Below are 19,467 nucleotides of genomic sequence, written 5' to 3'. Positions count from 1 at the left end.
AAACCAACCCCTTCCCAGCCCTGAGAGGAGCACAGGGAGTGTTCACATGACACACCTACACACTGCAGCCGACACACTAACGTATTGCGCCACACAGTTTGGAAAGCTCTGGTGTAGTTTTGGTCACTGCAAAAAATAAAATAAAGATATTGTAGAGCTGGAAAGGGGCAATCAAAATGTTCAAAATGATCCCTAAAAACAACGCTTTTGAAACCCCAAATTCTTCAAGTTCATGGTATCACCAACACTTAGAAAATCAATTCATATTCTAGAATTAAAAGAAATATTGACTGATTTTGCCAGGGCTATCACACAATTTCTCTCTGGGCTTAAAACATTTCTATTGTTTTATCTCCAATCTCTGTGGGCCTGATATACTTTCTCATCATAATTAGTCCATGCACTGATAACTTTCATCAAAGCCCAGCACAGCCGTTCTCATTTTATGCTTATGTGTGTGTGTGCTAATGCGTATAAACATACAAGCTTCTACACTGCCCAAGTCTAATGCATGAAAGAACCATATAAGCTATTAAAGCAATACCATGAAATACCCCAGAGGCTGATATAGCAACACTACGTGACTGAACAGCTTCAAGAGTGCCATAGCCTATTACTAAGCTCCAGCAAAAATCTCATCACTGATCAGAGCTAGAGAATTTTATTGGAAACGAAAATCATTGGCATTTCAACGGTCATTACACGGTTCTGCAAGAACAGGTTTGCAATCAAATACAATTTGCCTTCATTTCAGTTACAACAGTCTTGATATAAATAACCAATTTTAAACTAGTCTTTCTATGCGTTATATACAGATTAGGAGGATGACACTTGAGGACTGCAGGCTGCATCTGACACATCAACGCTCTCGGAAAGTAAGTGGTAACTCCAGGGGAAAAGCCTTGGTAGGCTGGATACAGCTCATGTTGCCCATCGCTAATGGACCAACAATGTGAATTAGAACGCACTAGACATTAAGAGGGCTAGTAGGCAAGCCTCACTTTTCCTGAAGTCTTGACCAGATCTGTCTTCCTATATAATACTACGCCACTAATGTACAATCACTTTTATGCCTGGTTTTGAATGGTGGGAGAACATTGCTACTTAAGACAAGGACAAACACAGTAAGTGTTACAAGTGGAAAAGAAACAAAAGAAAGATCTGTAGGAAATGGACAGGTTTTGCTGTCCATAATTCAAAAGCTGTTCTCCATCTAAAGAAGGCCAAATACCTAATTATGCAGTAGTACCTGATCCTAGAAAATGCAATTGATCTGCAGAAGCAGAGCTGAAGTGCAGAAAAGCCAGCAAATGTGTGCTATAGGAGGAAGAAATTTGAACACACAGCAGCTTTTGTACAGTTCCTTCACTGAAAATCTAGATCAGAGTACACTGAGGGAAAGTCTCTCTAGGTCATCCTCCACCCCACCTTCTGCCATGAAACCAGCGTTTCCTAGTCATATAGAAACAAGAGCTTTAATCTCCCACCACCACCATTACTGGATAGTCTGGGTCATTTGCCCCCCACAATTCCTCCTCTGCCAAGCTGCAGGGCATGGAGCTTTGAAAAAGTTAAGTTCTCTAGTCTTGGGAGCCCTGAAACCAGCTGGGCCTGACCTCCATCTGAACAGGCTGTGTACAAATTTCCCCATCAGACCGGCTTCACATAACAAGGATCTGTTTAGCGGATACATAGGGCTTCATGGAAGACTCCAAAGCAGCTTGGTAGTCTATCAGTGGGACTTCTTGGCAGGCTGGAGCTGTGAGCTGACCCTTACGAATGAGATCACATAGATCTTCAATCATTCCTCTCAGTTTCTCTTTGTCTATATGCAGGAAACAAAGCAGAGTACATATTAAATGTTCTCAAAAACAACTGAGCTTACATTGAACAAGTCCTGGCATGAGAATGAAAAAGGCAATGATGCTAATAAATCTACTGCTACTAATAAGCATATTTTGATTGTTTAGAAGTAGGGAAGTCAAAAGTGACACAAACAACACATGGATGTTGTTCAGGGCACAGATACTGAAATTCCAACTTGAGCTGGAGGCCGCAATGTCTCTGAATACTAGCCGCTGGAGACCACAGAAGGGGAGAGGGCCCTTGCCTTCAGATCCTGCTTGCAAGTTCCATAGGTGTCTGTTTTGCTATTGGGAGAAAATGACGCTGGACTAGATGGGCCATTGGGCTGATCCAGCAGGCTGTTCTTATGTTCTGTTCTAACACAGTTCAGGATACCTCTTTTGTGCGCTGGATAGAACAGGAGTGGTTTCTTTCATTGTTTGAACTAGAGCTTGATGTTCAGCAATTGGAGACAGGTGCAGAGCAGTGGCCTGTGAGGTGGGCTAAGATGCCACAGAGCGGCTCAGAGGGCAGAGCGAATTATCTACAGCATACTACCGGTATAACATGCAACTACACATTTACATTCATTTTACTACAGATCAGAGATTCCAACACTAAAACCGGATAGCAGAGATGCGCAGAAACCAGCTCGAAGTCAGCTAATGCTTCTGACGATAAGGGGTTCTCCGGGGTCTCAGGCAGAGTTCTCTCTCATCAATATACGGGACCACACATCACCCTGCTCTTTTCTTCCAAACCCTATTTCACCATTGCACATTACCATAACTTACTCTGTGCATTGTCCCTCTTCCACTGGGTCATCCAAAAGCCACGAAGTTTCACATCCTTAAAGATCAGTGCACTCTGCAGAAAAAAGCAGAGGGATTATGAAAGCTCTACAATATATTTTCTTTCGGAGGACATTTTGGAGGACAACATGACCTGGCATGAGAATGGTTTTGCCCCATAGATGCGAAGAATTTGGCACTCTGCCAAGGAAAGAGAGGACTCGTTGCAAGGAGAAACACAACAGGAATAAGCTATTGCCCCTTAACAAATGGAAAAGTGCAGAAAAAAATTAAGTAAACCACAGAAATCTCATGGCTACTCACCACAGGGGCTGTTATAGGCTGCTTTGACATTCCACCATAGGTAACCATGGTCCCTTTGTGCCTACAGGAAGAATTAGCAGATTAAATGGTTGGGCTTTTCCATTTCCAGACAACAAGCATATCCTCTTACTTCAGCACTCAAGTCTACTTTGTTGACCAGCTTCTCTCATCTCCTGGATATCTGGCTAATATTACCAGGATTAATTTGTAAGCAGCACAGCCCAATAGTTCACAGTAAACAGTACTGCACAAATACCAGAATGCTATTCCTTTTCCTGAGAAAAATGTCTTAAATTTAGATTAAGCAAAATATTGGGAAGGTGAGTTAGGGTACAAAAGTGCATAGGGGCCCTTTCAGAACAGCCTGCTGGATCAGGCCAAAGGCTCACTTAGTCCAGCATCCTGCTCTTCTCACAGTGGCCAACCACAGTGGCCCATGGGAAGCCTGCAAACAGAACCTGAGCACAGCAGCACTCTCCTCACCTGTGATTTCCTGCAACTGGCATTCAGAATCCACCTTGTCTATTGCCTAAAGTCTATGACTAAGAGAGATCTGTTCCTTTTCAGAAAGAACATCTGCAGGTTTGTGGCCCTGGGCAATTGTCTGCCTTTAAATAATAGGGTGGCTCCTGGCAGTGCGTCTGCCGAACCTGGCAGGCCTTCAAGGTAATTTCAAGTGGCTACACTAAATTATGGAACACAAGCCAGCTTTGATCAATAAAGCCCCAAACTAGTGGAGTCCCAATTAGGATACCAACCCCCTTCCTGTGTCCAGTCATGATGACAGCTAAGTTTGCTCAAGAGTAGGTTTCAGTCCTTCCATGATCCGTGTTCAAACAGCTACTGGGCATTGGAGTCTCTCGTGGAAGATATAGATGTAGAACTTTATTCCCTCAGAACATGAAACTCAAGCATGCTCAAGATTCAGCAAAAGAGACCCTTTAGCACTGACAGGCATGTGAAAGTTACCAGCTCAAAAGCAAGGTATTCTATGTCTTTTAACGCATCTTAATTTCTCTCTTAAATGTTACCCATGCTGAACCTCTGTGATAGTGATCAATATAACTACAATTAAGACTGCTGGGAGCTGGAATCTCATATCTTTGGGAAAACTCTCTTTTTTTACATTAGGTATAAAGACTTTCAATTCACCCACAATCTTGTTTCTTCAAGAAACATGAGTGCACACACCCAAGAGAGGATTTTGTAAATCTGCACTGTGAACTAGAGGATTCCAGCCACAGGCAACACTATTTAAATACTGTACATTTATTTAAATATTTATCCCACAGTTCACAATGAAAATATTTAAAATGTTTAAAATATGAAATATACAAGCAGTTAAAAACAGCAAGACAAAGGCATTTAGTAAACACTTAAAATGCACCCCCAACAAAGAGCTGAACTTACTGCAGGTGACGCAGCAACTCAGTGGCACTTTTCCCTCCAACGCCATTCAAAGCTAATATGGGCCTAGGGATTTTCTGGAGAACAAGAGATTGCACAGAAAATAAGCTCCTTCTTTTACTGCCTCCCCCCTCACCGCATGTGTTTGCTGCTTTAGCTCTAAGATGTCAACCTTTCAGAAGGGATTCTCGCAAAGAGACAAAAAAAGATCTCATTTTGTGTCATTCAATACAACTATAATCAAGACTCCTATGAGCTGGAATCTTTTATCTCTAGGATGCAACTGAGTTGAATTTTTGAAAAGATTCATGGTTTGGCCCATAATACGAGGAGGCAGCTTCTGGGCAGACAGGAGGAGAAACAGAAAGGAATGCAGAAAATCTGACTTCAGTTTTAAGGGGAATAAATGCAACTGAGGCTGTATGGTTTTTGTTGTGGTGTCAGTCCTAGGCCACCTCTGCCTTGCCACTCAGATTTTTGTCTTTGTTCATATTTCATTGTCTTCCACTCTACCACCACCAAACACTCTGTCTTCTCTGTCTGTTTTGTTTCATTTATTATCAATCAGTAGTGATTCACTGCGGCAGCCCTGTTTTCCTTTGCCATCTCTGTCCTCCAGAAATCTGGTTTTCACTTATACCTTAAACAGCTCTTTTACTTCCGGTTTTCTCAGCATCTCCTCTGTGACGACATGGTCTGCTCCAAGGGACTTCAGTCTGTCTACAAGCTCCTGGAGATTGGGTCTGGGAAGGAAGAACAAATGAAAAAGGAATCCAGTTAATGTTAAGACCCGCTGTTTACCATGCTATGCTGCACAGTAGTGAGGGAGAACATCTTGTACTCGCCATTATGTTAACCCAAGTCCTCATTTAGGGAGAAAAGGAAGAGCTTCTGCTGTTCTTTCTGCAGTCAGTCACTGAAGAAGCTTCCTCAGAATACGTTGCTGAGGGAACCACTTGCCAACTGCTCAGACACCTAAGTAGATTATAATCCAGAAACCATAGTGTGGGAGCCATCAGCCATGCCAGTTCCATTTCTCTACTCTTCTCCAAAATAAATCCCTTTTAATCAGACATCCACATGTCTTTCCTGCTTGGCAGGGGGTTGGACTCGATGGCCCTTGTGGTCTCTTCCAACTCTATGATTCTATGATTCTACATGCCCACTTTTCATTGACTAGACACAAGGGAGGGTTTGGAAGAAATGTAGTCAATTAAACGCTTCTTTAAATAATAATAATATAGTAGTTAATAGCAATTATTATTATTAACTAAACTCAGACACCCATAGGTTAATGTAACACTGCATGTGAAGCAGTGAAGAGGTGGGAAAGCTGGGAAGAGGTGAAGCAGATGTATAAAATGATGCCTAGTGTACAGTTAGTGACTAAGGAGTTGTTCTTCTCTCATCTAACTCATTGGGAGCATCCCATGAAGTTGAATGGTCAGAGATTCAGAACAGGGAAGAGGAAATATTGTAAATAGTTAAACTACGGAAACTGATACCACAAGATGTACTGATGGCAGCTAATTTCAACAGCTTTCAAAAGGGATTAGGCAAAATCATGGAAGATAAAACATGATGGATACATACAACCTCCAGTATCAGAATACTAGTTGTGGAGAATACTAATGGGAATGCGCTATTGTGCTCATGTCCTGTTTGTGGCTTTCCATAGACATCTGACTAGCTATTGTGAGAAGAGAACACTTCCCTTAGATTAGATGGGCCTGACTGCCCTGATCCAGCAAGGATGTTCTTACATTCTTGGGGTAGGGCATATATTTGACCCTCTCCTCATGCTGCATTAACCACATTGAAGGACAAAGATAACATACTTAAACTGTGACTGTATTTTGCCCCCAAAGAGGATAACAACAATTTCTGAGTAGTGGTTGAGGATAAAGATTTCAATGAAGGGGTGGGGGGGGGGAAGCACAGATGGGAAAGGTTATGATTCCCCTCTTCTATTTTTTAAATTATTATTATCTTACATTTAATCCCACCTTTTTCTCCAAGGAGCACAAGGTGGCATATATAGTCCTTTCCCTCTCCACTTCATCAACACGACCACTCTGTGACACAGATTAGGCTGAGAAACAGTCATAGAGAAGTCACAGAATCATAGAGAGCCAGTGTGGTGTAGTGGTTAAGAGCGGTAGTCACGTAATCTGGGAAACCGGGTTCGTGTCTCCGCTCCTCCACATGCAGCTGCTGGGTGACCTTGGGCCAGTCACACTTCTGTGAAGTCTCTCAGCCCCACTCACCTCACAGAGTGTTTGTTGTGGGGGAGGAAGGGAAAGGAGAATGTTAGCCGCTTTGAGACTCCTGAAGGGGAGTGAAAGGCGGGATATCAAATCCAAACTCTTCTCTTCTTCTTCTTCTAGAGTTGGAAGGGACCCTGAGGATCATACAGTCCAACCCCCTTTAATGGGGATTGAACCTACAGCCTTGGCGTTATCAGCACCACGCTTTAACCAACTGAGCCATCCTGACTGGCCCAAGGTCACTTAGTTAGCTTCATGGCTGAGGGGGGATTTGAACCCTGGCCTCCTGGGTCCTAGTCCAACATACTAAACACTCCAGTTAACACCCCCTCCAAAACAGTCTCTGTGGCAGTTTTAAAAGTTTTCTTTTCTTTAAGAAATTGTGGAACTCTTAATTTGCACCTGGTTTTGTCTGTACCTGCTGAAAGTTATGCTACACTTTAAAAAACCTACATTATGATCATGTTGCAGGACTGTAATGCATTTACCTGCTTAACTCTAACTTTGGGAATTGCTACCAAGAGAAAATCCTCTCCTGCCAAGCCAAGTCAAGCAGCAACTAGGGGAGCTGTTTGGGCCAAAGCAAAATAGAAAAGATATTCAGGATGAGCAGTTTCACTGTACACTCACCTATCTCTGACCACATTTATTGTTTTGAACCCCTTGGCTGCTGCGATCTGGATGACGGCCTGCCCCACTCCACTATTGGCTGCATTTTGGATGACTGAATCTCCTGCAGACAAACAGATGCATCTCTGTTTAAGATTCCCTTTAATTTCCTTTGGTGGAGTTTGCTAATTTTCATTCTTGTCTGTTACAGAATATAAAACACAAGAGCAACCCTACTGGGTCAGACCAAATGTTTCTCTAGTCCATCATTCTGCTCACAGTGGTCTATGGGAAGCCCACAAGCAGGACATAAATGCAACAGATTCTGAGAAGCCACAATCCATGTTGTTCTTAGTAGGAACCCATCACCCCTTTCAGTCCTAATTTGAAGACTTAGCTATAGAAATGATAAAATGGTTGACCACTGCTAAAATCTTGTTATTTCCATCAACAGCTATAGATTCTGGTACCAATGTCTGTGCTAAATCACTACTGGTTGATAATAAATGAAACAAAACAGAGAAGACAGAGTGTTTGGTGGTGGAGGAAGAAGGGATGATAATGATATATGAATGAAGACAAAAATCTGAGTGGCAAGGCAGAGGTGGCCTAGGAATGAAAGCACAACAAGAACCATACAGCCTCAGTTGCAATTATTCCACTGCCCGAGTTTCACTCTTCCCCCTCCCTGTTTCTGGCCACATAAAGTCACTTGGGAAAAACAGAACAAAAATTCATCTTATGCTGCTTCTCGAACAGGCTCAGACTTGAACTTTGGAAATTCTCCCAGGGGATGAAATTTATGATGAAGGAGCAATAATTGAGAATACCTGTCGACATGATTATGCTGTCCAGACTAAAAGGTAATTAAGATGAGCAAAGCAAGTTAGAGTTCTTTTGCTCATCCCTCACCTCTATTCCTCCCCGCATCCTTGCTAGAGAGTCTAGTGATGCATCTTATAACTCAAGTACAGATCAGCTGGATTATAACAAAGGGCCAGTGGTTTCTCCAATGGTCAGCCAGATGCCTCTGTGTAGCCCCAAAGCAGGGCATGATGTCCAGTTGGTAAAGTTGCTCATGATGTATAAATACTACAAAACACACTGTCAGTACACACCTGGCTTCAAGACCTCAAAGTCCGACAACATCCGATAAACTGTGCAGGGGTTGACACTTAAAGTGGCAGCGCACGTTAATGGGATATCAGGAGGAATTTTCAGCAGGGTCTCCTCACCAAATATTGCCTCTGTTCGCCATGTTCCTGATTTGAGGGATTAAAGAAAAAAGTCCAGTTTGGGCAAAGAGTGCAGCTAGAAACAAGCAGCTTAAGTTAGAAGCTTCCAGTTCAAGAAATAGGTCAAAAATTATGAATAGCTCAATTCCTGCAAGCTAGTGGTTTCAAAATGTTTACTGACATGCCTAAGAGCAAAGAAGAAAATAAATTGAGTTTTTGCCTGTTGCTGGGTCACAAATATTTTCTTGGAAGAACATCAGGGCTGTTCTCTTTTCAGGCCTAAGTTGGTATGATAAGAGAACTGATTAGACCTCCTGATTTTCTGTTGTTGTTTAAGAGGTAAACATACTATGGGTATCTATGAAGCAGGCAATGACCATTGCGGTGCACAACTTTTAAAACACCCCCCTCCCCTATTTTATTAATCCCTGACTTCAGAAGTTTCTCTTTGTCCCATGAGGAGAAAATACAAGCACTATTGCTGAAGGTCACATAATTAATTTTTGGCTATCCACCAAATGCTGCAAACTCTGCCCACTTAGGCATAAATTGTAAGTTGATTGATGAAAGCAGGTGGGCGCTACTGTATCTTCATCAGAGATTTTCAAGTGCATGTCTTTGTAGATGTACAGCAAAAGAGGGCATTTTTCTTTAAACTGGGGAATCAGACTATCAGACGGGTTATGGCCCTTGATGAGTATGTTTCCTTTCTCTTATCTAGTCGCAGAGCCAATCTTTCCTTAGTTAATTGTTTAAAAAAAGTTATTCAAGCTCACCAAGTCCTGCATCAGCTGGGATAACCAAATCACCTGGCTTCAGAGAAGTCACACGACTCCCAGCTTCAATCACTTGTCCAACTCCTTCATTCCCACCAACCGCAGGCAAGTCAGGCAGAGTAGCATACGTCCCTGCAAGATGACAACTATATCATAAAACATCCAAGCAGTTATTGGGAATAAGCCAATATTCAGAGTTGCTTCATTTTTTCTTCATATTCAAAACAAGATGCCAGCATGTGACAGGCATATGACCATTTGTTAGTTATGACTGAAACACCCATCTTTCAATCAAAATAGTTTCCAAGGTGGTTAACAATGAACATAAACTAAAAGACAATTTACAATTTAAGTAAACGAAAAGTGGTAAATCTGTCACAGCAGCTGTTGGAACACTCACTCTCTGTCTCTGTGAATGAAGTTGCATCCTTCTCCCAGGTCCCTAGTTCAGGGATGGGGTTCCAGCTGCCTCCCAGCTGTCATTGGTTTCTTTAACTTCCATCAGTCCCATACAGCATTGCCAGTGGTCAGGAATGATGGAAGTTGTAGTCCAATGTTTGGAGGGTTTGGAGGGCGTGGAGTTTACAGGTTTTGCACACCTGCTTTGGATGTTCTGGCACCTTCATATCCTCCTTGTACTCCTAAACGCAACACATAGGGGACCTTCACCCCATGCCAGAGGCACAAGGGCCAATTCCTACACAATCATTTTAATTTGTTGCTGCTGAACAGGGAGCGGAAGCTGAAACAGCTGAATGGCAATTGCTGCCTTCTAGAATATGCTACTGCCTAAACCAGTCAGAGCCAATCTGGGAGGGAGCATGTTGGGAGAGAATCTGCAAAGTTGAGGGGTAAGGAGAACATCTCTTCCTGCTACTTCTTGCTTTCGCTCTTCAGTATTAAGTGGATAGCATCACTACTGAAAAGCACATATGAATATTTATGCACTTTATGGAGCTTTGCTGTCTATATGTATTTGGTGGCCAAATCGTTCCAAGTATTTAGACAACATTAATAACTTGCATGGCACACAGTGACAGACATGGCCCTTAGAAAACATTGTTTTCAGAGATGGAAAGGAATTCAACCTGACTCAAATTGTGTGTGTGTGTGCACATGCGCAGAAGAAGGAAAGTTGGCCATGTAACCCCTGTGGTATATTCCACAGGGTATATCATTAAATTCAGACAATCTATTTTGCCTTATTACCATCTGACAGCATTATATGAAGAAATGATATGGGGAGCAAGAATGAAACTGTCTGCATGCAAGCCAAGGTTACCTTGAATCATATTGATGTCAGATGGATTGATAGGGGCTGCAATCATTTTCACATTGACTCCAGAATCCCCCAGCTCTGCCAGATCTATCTCCTTTAGGCTGGAAGGAAAGGCAGACAAAAATGCAATATTATGCTTAAGGCTCTTTCTCACTCATGTGATTCTTAAGCATTTTGATGGATTTTAATCTGTCTTTAAAGTATTCATCCATCAGGTTCAACCTCTCATCCAAAAGAGAACTTGTTTATGTACCATTCAAACCTTCTGTTAGCATCCTTCTGCAAGAGCAGTTGTGGATCCTTTGTGGGTTCCTAACCAGTTTTATATGTGACCAATGGGTATCATTCATTCATTGAGATTCTCTGAAAACTGAGTGATTTTCCCAACCTGTTGCATTCTAGTATTTTCTGTATTCTCCTATTTTATTTTATGCCAGTTGTTTCTGTTTAAAAAGCATTTGCAGCACCACCCTATAACACTAGCAAAGCACTATTTAGGATACTGTGTTAATTCTGGGATGGGAAACAGGATCTGGCTGGCAGGCTAAATCACAAGCTCACCCACCCTTTGAGGGCCATTTTGACAGGTGGAAACAGCTACCCACCCACTCATCAGTCTGGTAGCATCACCATGATGTCAGGCAATCCATTTTTCTTTGAGCTCAAGTTGTCTTGCAAAGGAAGATACCAGCCAATCCAAGCAGAGCTTGAAGTCAATGCAGATCAGCTGATTGATGCTGTCTTCAAGCTCCACTTCTGGCAGAGATTGATGTCACTTGGGAGCTCCAATTCACAGCTACTGAGCGGAATCAACCCCAGCAGGGCTTGCATTTGCCACCAAGTTTAAAAGGCACCAGTTGCCAAGGAATAACCAGGAGCATATTTTAAGCAGACAGTGGCAGGGAGAAGCAGCATCTTTAATGAATGGGACTTACTTCTGAGTAAACCCATATTTAAGCTCTCACCCATAAGTCTAGGATTTGACAGATTTTTAATGGGGGGAAATAGTGTTATATCAAGTGCTATATGAAGTCAATGTTGTAATTCCAGCTGACTTGTTAGAAGCAGTGTCTCAAGCACTAAATTGCTATGGTGAGGAAGCAACAAACATCCTTCTAAAGAATGCACATGGAAGACCTAAAATGTGCTACCTGGCATTAGTGGGATCCCTGCACTAGCTTTGGCCACCTTATACCCTTTGCAAAAGAAACCTTGACTTCCAGCTGCTTGGACACGGTAGGCAGCCAAATTAATTTGCTGCATCTCCACTGAAGCACCTGCCCAACACACTAGATTCCTGAATTGAAGAATGACACACAAACAGGCAAACATTACATCCCAATGAATTGATCCATCATGTGATCTGTCAGCAATTCTGTTGCTACCCCAGAGAGCAGAGTGGAAAAGTTCAGTTCTTTTGCCCTCAAAAGAGACCAAAGCATCTCAGTAATTAAAGGTTAGATTCGACAACACAATAATGAAAATTAGTTTCAGCTAATAAGGGACTTCCCTAAAGGCTTTGAAGTGTTATAAAAACCCATCAGCAAAATGTTTGTCTATATTTAGATTTTTTAACCCTGCTTTCCTGCCCTAGGGCTTTCAAAGCAGCTCACAGTAAGAACATCGCACAATAGCAAAACACAGCAAAAATGACACTACCACATTACAAATCACAAACCAGACTAATACAATTTGAAAAGGCAGCCACATCACACCAAGATCATTCACCTACAAAGCTATAAAATACATGATAAAAACACACACAAAAATGATTGAAAAGGCAATTTAGAAAGCAGGTTGAATCTCAACAGCTAGAACAGGGTGATGAACCTGTAGCTCTCCAGATGCTGTTGGACTCCCAACTCCTATCATCCCCAGCCAACATGGCCAATGGTCATAAGATGATGGAAGCTGTAGCGCAACAAGATCTGGAGAACTGCAGGTTCCCCCCTCTGCATCTGAGGTACAGCAATCTGTTAAACATATTGGAAATGTAACTTTTGAAATAGACAGCAGAAGACACAAATGTTCAATTTTTTTTAGCACTTTAGACATTAGCATTATTTGATCATGCAGAGGAGGGTCTCTGAAAATATGTGTTGAACCTCTGTGTAAATAGAGGATGAAAAAAAAAAAACCCTTTTCATTCACCCCAAGTCGTTTGTGCTCCCTGGTGGGTATTTCTGGGCACGGTTTCCAAGCTTGAACTCTCATAATCACTTCATTTTTTAATTTTTTTAAAAAACAGGAGTAGCCCCTATTTACTGGTGCCTGCCTCTGGTAAAACACTTTTTGCCTTTTGCAGAGAAATAAGACAGTTAAAAGAAAGCATGCATAAGATTACAACTATGAAATGTCTGTTGGGATGAATGCAGTGAGACAATGCATCCCATTTTTACCAAAGGCTACAATCCTACACATACTTTTGAGTTAACATGTCAGGCACCAAGTGTTCATTCTAATAAACAGGCTTACATTTTTAAAAATGTTATGGTCGGTTTACTAACACACATTGCTTTGAAGCCAATGCAGGACAGGCTACTGCAGAGCAAATCAATATAGCCTACAGCAGAACGTTGTCCTGGCTGTTTTTATTTCGCTGTTCAGTTGTTTAGAAAGGCATTTTATTGTTACCACTATAAGGTTGCTATCAGTGCAAAAGGCAGGAAATTATTCTTAATAAAAATAAACTGTGGGGTGGTCAGAAGTTCTGAAGTTACAATAAAATAAACCACTGGGTGTGAATATATCTGTTACATCTCTCAATGATGGTCAATGTAGACGGTCCCATATATGGCGTGGGGACAGGGCACGCTCCAAACTATGAGCCCTTAATCTTAACAAATAGTATATACATTTAGTTAATGTTGCCACATAAGATCATAGGGATCAGATTCTGAAAAATGCATTTTTAGGTTGTAAAATAATTTCCTTTCACAGCAGCATTTGGTACATTTTAGACACAGAGTGAAATGTTTGCCACAATGTTATCCGTCACTGATGGATTTAGCACTGATAACATTGTTTAATCTTTTTCCACAAAGATACAAGTCACATACAGCTGGAGCTGTTGGAATTAAAATAGGTTTGGCTGTTTTAATAGACCTGTTCCAGCCGTTTCCTCTGAAAGCATGACAACTCTTTTCAGAGGCTTCTGATCCTAGTGTTCTAAAACAACCGATCACAAACACAATTGCTCATTTGCAGCCATTAATGTCATGGGGAATTTGTGTATAGACTCTTAAGTACAAATACCAAGGCCCTTGTTCAAGTCGCAAGTAGCATCTGTGCTGCAGTTAGGGAGGCTTTATAGCTTAGCTCTGTTTGGAATTATTGCTCATGTGTTTGGACTTAACTGAAACAGAGTAATCCATCATCCACATGACTCAAGCGGTTACATTCTGTTTGCCTCTGCAGCTTTGTGCTGTAGTAAAATTCATAGTGTATTTTACCTGCATGATATTTAATCTCCTTCCTCCCACAAAGAGCCCGCTTCATTTTCCCTTTGTTGCAGATTCATCCACAAATTTTCCTCTCAACTGTTGTCACACACTTGGGGTGGCCTTGCCCCACCCCCTTTTTAAAAAGTGGGTGAGCACCACAGCAATGTTTTGTTAGCGTAGTAATTGCTCAGAGACACTGCAATAGCTCACCTTCACCTGGAGACTTGTTCATTCTATGTCAGAGATAAAGCAAAAATTCCTTTAGGATTTTCTAACTTTTAGCTCCCCAGGTTTGCATAGGGACTGAGACACAGCAACTTCCTATCTGCCCTCAAACGGGGTGGGGAGAGGAAGATCTGGGATTTATATTAGTGGTAAGATTTATACAAGTGATTTATAGGAGTGGTTTCTTTGCAGCAGCACTCTACATTTGGCACATGGATAGGGTACACAGACACACCATTGAGGGTAAAGTCTTTGCTTACTCTATCACACAGTGGTTTGGTGGAGGGGGACTATGGGGGAGCGTAGCTCTAAGACCTTTTCCTTCCAGGAAAGGAGAGATAGCATCATCTCCTGGAGCACCAAAATAACTGATGGACCCTCCTTGCTTGTCACCTCTTGATGCATCCTATCATAGAATCCAAATCAGAGTCGGAAGAGACCCTGAGGGTTATCTAGTCCAATACTCTATAGAACCAGCAAACAGCAAAAATCCAGTAAAAAAAAAAGGAAGCTGCATTAAATAAAAGTAAGAGGGGCAGGAATCACCCACTGAATGCCCTAAATAGAACATGAAACACAGTTTGACGGGGGTCTTAAATATAAAGGACAGGTGCCAAATAGCTATCTGGGGCCATGTATTCAACACTAAGAGTGCCTACACAGTAGAGGCCCTACCCCTGGACACCACTCTTTTAACTTCTGAAAGTTAGGGCACCTAAAACCTCAGAATACGATCTTATGGAACAGGAAGATTCTTCTGGAAGGCCAGCTTTCAGCATGTCAGCAGGGTACATCCCCTCAACTGTCTTGCCATCTGTTGTTCATCTGGTCATAGAACGCCAGGATTAACTGAAAAGAAAGCTTACTCCTTCACTTGCAGACTCCTATTTTAGCTTCCACTTCTCTGCACGCTAGAACGTAACCGAGGAAGGAAGGGTTTACATATTACCCAGTATTCACTGTATCTCTGCACACAGAGAAGACACACAGTAACATCCCTGTCAGGAGAAATTTGGAGCGGGGGTGGTGGTAGTATAAGAACCCTTTCTGCACCACAACAGTACAGTTGGGAACTTACGTGAGTAGTCTGCATCTTAAAAAAAGAAATTTAAAAAAGTAGGCAAATGGGGGGGGGGGCACGCACTGAATACATTCCACAGGCTTGCCATCCCTGCTTTTAAAAGGAAAAGAAAGAACATTTTGTGATGCTATCATAGCATAGTCCTCTATAAACCACAAGATAGCACTGTGAAAGGCACACATGGTTCTTTCATGGACCAAGAAGGGACTTCTCAGGCCACTATTTTTTTAGTGACTAAAGGCATGTGGTTAATAATACTGTATATTTATCTTATAAGATGCCAGATGTGCAGCTAGTGTAGCTGGTGCGGAAAAACCAGGAACAGTAAAATCCAGTAGAGAAGACAGTTTAGTCTGAGCCCTTGATCTCAACATTTCTGAACAGGCCAGATTTCTTTTTTCAAATTTATAGCTCCCTTGAAAAATTGATGTTCTAATGGAAATGCGGACAGACCATTAATTACTACATTGCCAGCAAAGTATGGCAGGAACCTAATCATCCAAATTTGCTCAAATTTATTACGCCATTCAGCTGAATAATAGTCACTCGCTTCAACTGATCAAGTAAATTGTGTAAGAAATCCATTGCTTAATCTACAAGATGCTGGGCAGGGAATTTTATGGCCAATTGTCATATTTGATTTCCTTTCAGGACAGAAATTAAATATCACTGTGGCACTTTCAAGAAGTAACACGGGAATCAGGGGAAGAGAGTGCAGAATCAATTTACCATAACTAAACAGGGATAAGTATCCTTAGCAGCACATTCCAAAGTTTTTATATCAACATTGCAAGACCCCCCAACAACTTTCTCCAGCCTCCACTGCTTCTCTCATAGCCTCTGCTGACACCATTTTCCCTCACCTATTGTCCCAAATAGATTTATAGCCTTCTTCATCCCCAGTCAGACCACTAATAATCTCTTCCTGCAGGTTGCCCATGATGACAACCCAAGTTGCACCCTGGGCCCCTCAGATTGCCTTATCAGCCATGTTTCCTCCTCTTGGACTAGCATGTGGGAGGTAAGATACCTTCCTGCTAGGCATCTAGAATGCTTGCATACTAAGAAAGTGTACCTCTTAAAGTTTATTTCTATTGACTTCAACTGTCCAGTAGCCCAATATGACATAAGTCATAGTTCTGATACCCTTCACTCAATCTTCCCCTGCCCCTTGTGGGCCAAATTTGACATGTTGGTGAGGTCATTCACTTGTCAATCACCTGATGACTCTCTGTGGGGACTAGATTGCACCGTTGATCCCTGTACAAGGTAGGCTTGAAGTAGGCTTAAAGACCCATCAACGTCAAGCCTGCTTCTTGTGTGATCAAATTATCCATGTTGAACTCAGCTGTGCAGCCAATTCAGCCTTGTGACGTCTAAATATTTAAAAACATACTTTAGTTGTAATAAAAACCACAAATATTCAAAGCAAAAATGTATGATCTGATTCAAAAAAACTATTTATGCTACATTTTGGAACCTGAAGCCATTACAACTTAAACAGCAGAAGTTAAAATCCATATTTCCAGATAACTAAAGAAATTTAGCAGTTAATTTTTTTACAACTGGATCTAGAATTTCTATACTATACTATAATCTTGTAAGAAAATCTGAAATTGAAAACTCAGGCTCAAATTAGAAATGAGCTATCATTAGAGCAGAATCAGAAGTTCCTCTTTATATCTACGATTTTGTGTGTTTGGAGCAAGCTGTCTCTCTGCCACAAAGTCTAACCTACTATTTTAGAAGCAAAAACATGCATTTTGAACAACAAGAGAGCTCTCACTCAAAATCAAATGTAGTAATAATAATATAATAATAATTTATTATTTATACCCCGCCCATCTGGCTGAGTTTCCCCAGCCACTCTAGTATTCATCTTACTATGACTTTGCTAAAAGGATTTAAAATCCTACAGTTAGCTGGACCTTGACTTTTTAATCCCACCTAAAAAGTTATACTTGTAGGCTTGATTATCCCTGCCTTCCTTCAAAGCAAGAAGGAAGAAATGTCACTCCATTGAGTATTATATCTGACACAAGGCAGACTTAATGTCAGACCTACTTAACACAAACATTACCTGCTTGCGTACTTGGAAGATTTCAGTAGTTGACTAATCATTTATATAGGCCAACTCCCAACCCCCAAAACCCCCAGAATAAAACCTGAACTTTAAATAGTCACTGAGACTGTAATAGCTGGGTATTTTGGCCATATATGGTATGGCAAACACATCCCCATATCCAGCACAGGAGTGTTGTGTCCAGTCTCCAAAAGGATGTGATCTCCAAAGCTACTACCGGTATATTCAACGTCCCTTCAACAAGAATGGAAAAATGTTTGCAACAATCTAGTAAAATATGCTAAAGAATGAGGTTCTAGGACCAGAATGTAAAATCTTACCATAAGCTACATAAGGTTGTTTCAATTATTTCACTATTTAAATGTTTTGCACATACTATCACTGAGAGCTGATGCCCAGCAGCTGAGAACTACTCTGCAATATCTGTCAGTTGGGGTCTTTAGCTTACCAATTCAGAAACAGCAATCCGCCATGGGCAAATCTGCAACTGCAAAGCGTGGAAAGAATCATAGAATCATAGAATCATAGAGTTGGAAGAGACCACAAGGGCCATCGAGTCCAACCCCCTGCCAAGCAGGAAAGAAACTTCCACACACATGTCCTCATCATGAGAACGGAAGTATTTGGGGATACCTCTGAATTGTTTTACTTCTGTTGCTCTTCAAGAAATAGAGCCAATTTGAATATAAGGCAACGGCTGTGACAGTGCAGGAGCTTCAGGGCCTCTTGGAAGTCCTTTGAAATCTTGATCAAGCTTTGCAAGTTTAACACGGCCACAAAGGCAGACACTTACCCAAAAGAAGGAGAAACCAAGGCTAGCTCACCAATTACCAGGCCCTATATCCTTGGCCATTACATCTTAGAGAAGGTCAAATAAAAAGAGCAGGGCAGCAGGGAGTGCAAGGAGGAAAGGAAAATTCCTAAGTACACAGAGGCCAGTTCCAATGCACACACAAAACCATAACAAAAGCTTAAGTTCTGAAATTGCATTTTATTTTTATGCCATCTTCAATGATGTAATGATTACAGGTGATGAAATACTATGCACCTACACTCAGGAGAAGCTCTAGCTTTGAATAAACTTAACACACTAGGTAGAACAGTCGAAGCATGTAATCTCTCTCTTCCCCTACGACTTAAATACAGTGGTACCTCGGGTTAAGAACTTAATTCGTTCTGGAGGTCCGTTCTTAACCTGAAACTGTTCTTAACCTGAAGCACCACTTTAGCTAAAGGGGCCTCCTCCTGCTGCGCCGCCGGAGCACGATTTCTGTTCTCATCCTGAAGCAAAGTTCTTAACCCGAGGTACTATTTCTGGGTTAGCGGAGTCTGTAACCTGAAGCATCTGTAACCTGAAGCGTCTGTAACCCGAGGCACCACTGTATTCTCTTTCTCCAGCCTCCCCTCGCCCTGGTGCTTCTTGCCATCATGCCGTACCATACCTACGTGAAAGGCAGAAATTCAACAGGTGCAGCCTCCCCCAGCCCGGGCGATGCACTGGTGCGGTAGTGGTTTCCCGCTCCACCAGCTTAATTCTTGCCCATTCTGAGGCTGCAAACCCAGGACGCCCTGAGATATATAACGCAGGCCCCCACTAACCCTACGGAACACAGCGGGACTTTTTCACATCCAACCAGACGTCTATAGCGCCGTTGGGCTTTGTGGACGTGGCTTCTCCCCACCGCACCTGCTGTCTCCATGGCAAAGCGGACACCCGGCCCAGCCCAAACATTTTCCTCCCTTACTTTAGGACCTGAGCCGGCTCCCCATGCTGCTCGTAGACCAGCCCGCGAGGCCGCGCCCGGGCAGCCGACGCCGACAGAGTGCGGAGACCGGCGCTCAACAGAGGCCGTAAAGGCCGAGTGCGGCTCCCTCGCGCCGCCACAGCCGTTAAACCCATAGCAACCGTTTCCGCGGGTGGCGCGCGGCGATGACGCAGCTCTAGCGTTTCTCGCCGGGCTGTATCAACGCGCGTCATCGCCGCGCCTCCCTTTCACGCCACTCAAGCGGAGTGGGAGGGGCTTTCCTTTCTCTGGGCGGAGCGACCCGTGACTTGCAGAGGCGCTGGTGCCCGCGTGGTTTTTTATTTCAAGGGTGGGGAA

General features: G+C 42.4%; 1 protein-coding gene and 1 long non-coding RNA gene across 4 annotated transcripts; one reads left to right on the top strand and one right to left on the bottom strand.

Moving 5' to 3' along the window:
• Positions 1 to 645: 645 nt before the first annotated feature.
• On the bottom strand, positions 646 to 19,284 carry MECR (mitochondrial trans-2-enoyl-CoA reductase). 3 transcript variants are annotated; one of them, XM_082232568.1, is made up of 10 exons: positions 19,111 to 19,284; positions 10,537 to 10,634; positions 9,255 to 9,386; positions 8,362 to 8,505; positions 7,265 to 7,367; positions 5,008 to 5,110; positions 4,371 to 4,444; positions 2,961 to 3,021; positions 2,640 to 2,712; positions 646 to 1,825 (listed from the first exon to the last, which is right to left on the bottom strand). In XM_082232568.1, exons 1-10 carry the CDS (start codon positions 19,263 to 19,265, stop codon positions 1,662 to 1,664), a joined length of 1,107 nt encoding a protein of 368 aa, XP_082088694.1. In that variant the 5' UTR covers positions 19,266 to 19,284; the 3' UTR covers positions 646 to 1,661. The 3 variants fall into 3 exon arrangements, with proteins under 3 accessions (XP_082088694.1, XP_082088696.1, XP_082088695.1); XM_082232570.1 differs by lacking the exon at positions 19,111 to 19,284 and adding an exon at positions 18,812 to 19,064; XM_082232569.1 differs by lacking the exon at positions 19,111 to 19,284 and adding an exon at positions 16,503 to 16,658.
• LOC309537675 lies at positions 6,385 to 7,003 on the top strand. Its single transcript, XR_014221966.1, has 2 exons — positions 6,385 to 6,504; positions 6,764 to 7,003. It is a non-coding gene; the product is annotated as an uncharacterized lncRNA (long non-coding RNA).
• Positions 19,285 to 19,467: the final 183 nt, after the last annotated feature.

The sequence above is a fragment of the Podarcis vaucheri genome (genome assembly GCF_965113315.1).
Source record: "Podarcis vaucheri genome assembly, chromosome: 7".
NCBI lineage: Eukaryota > Metazoa > Chordata > Lepidosauria > Squamata > Lacertidae > Podarcis > Podarcis vaucheri.
Note: the sequence above shows the minus strand (reverse complement) of the source record. Positions and strands in the feature narration are given on the sequence as shown.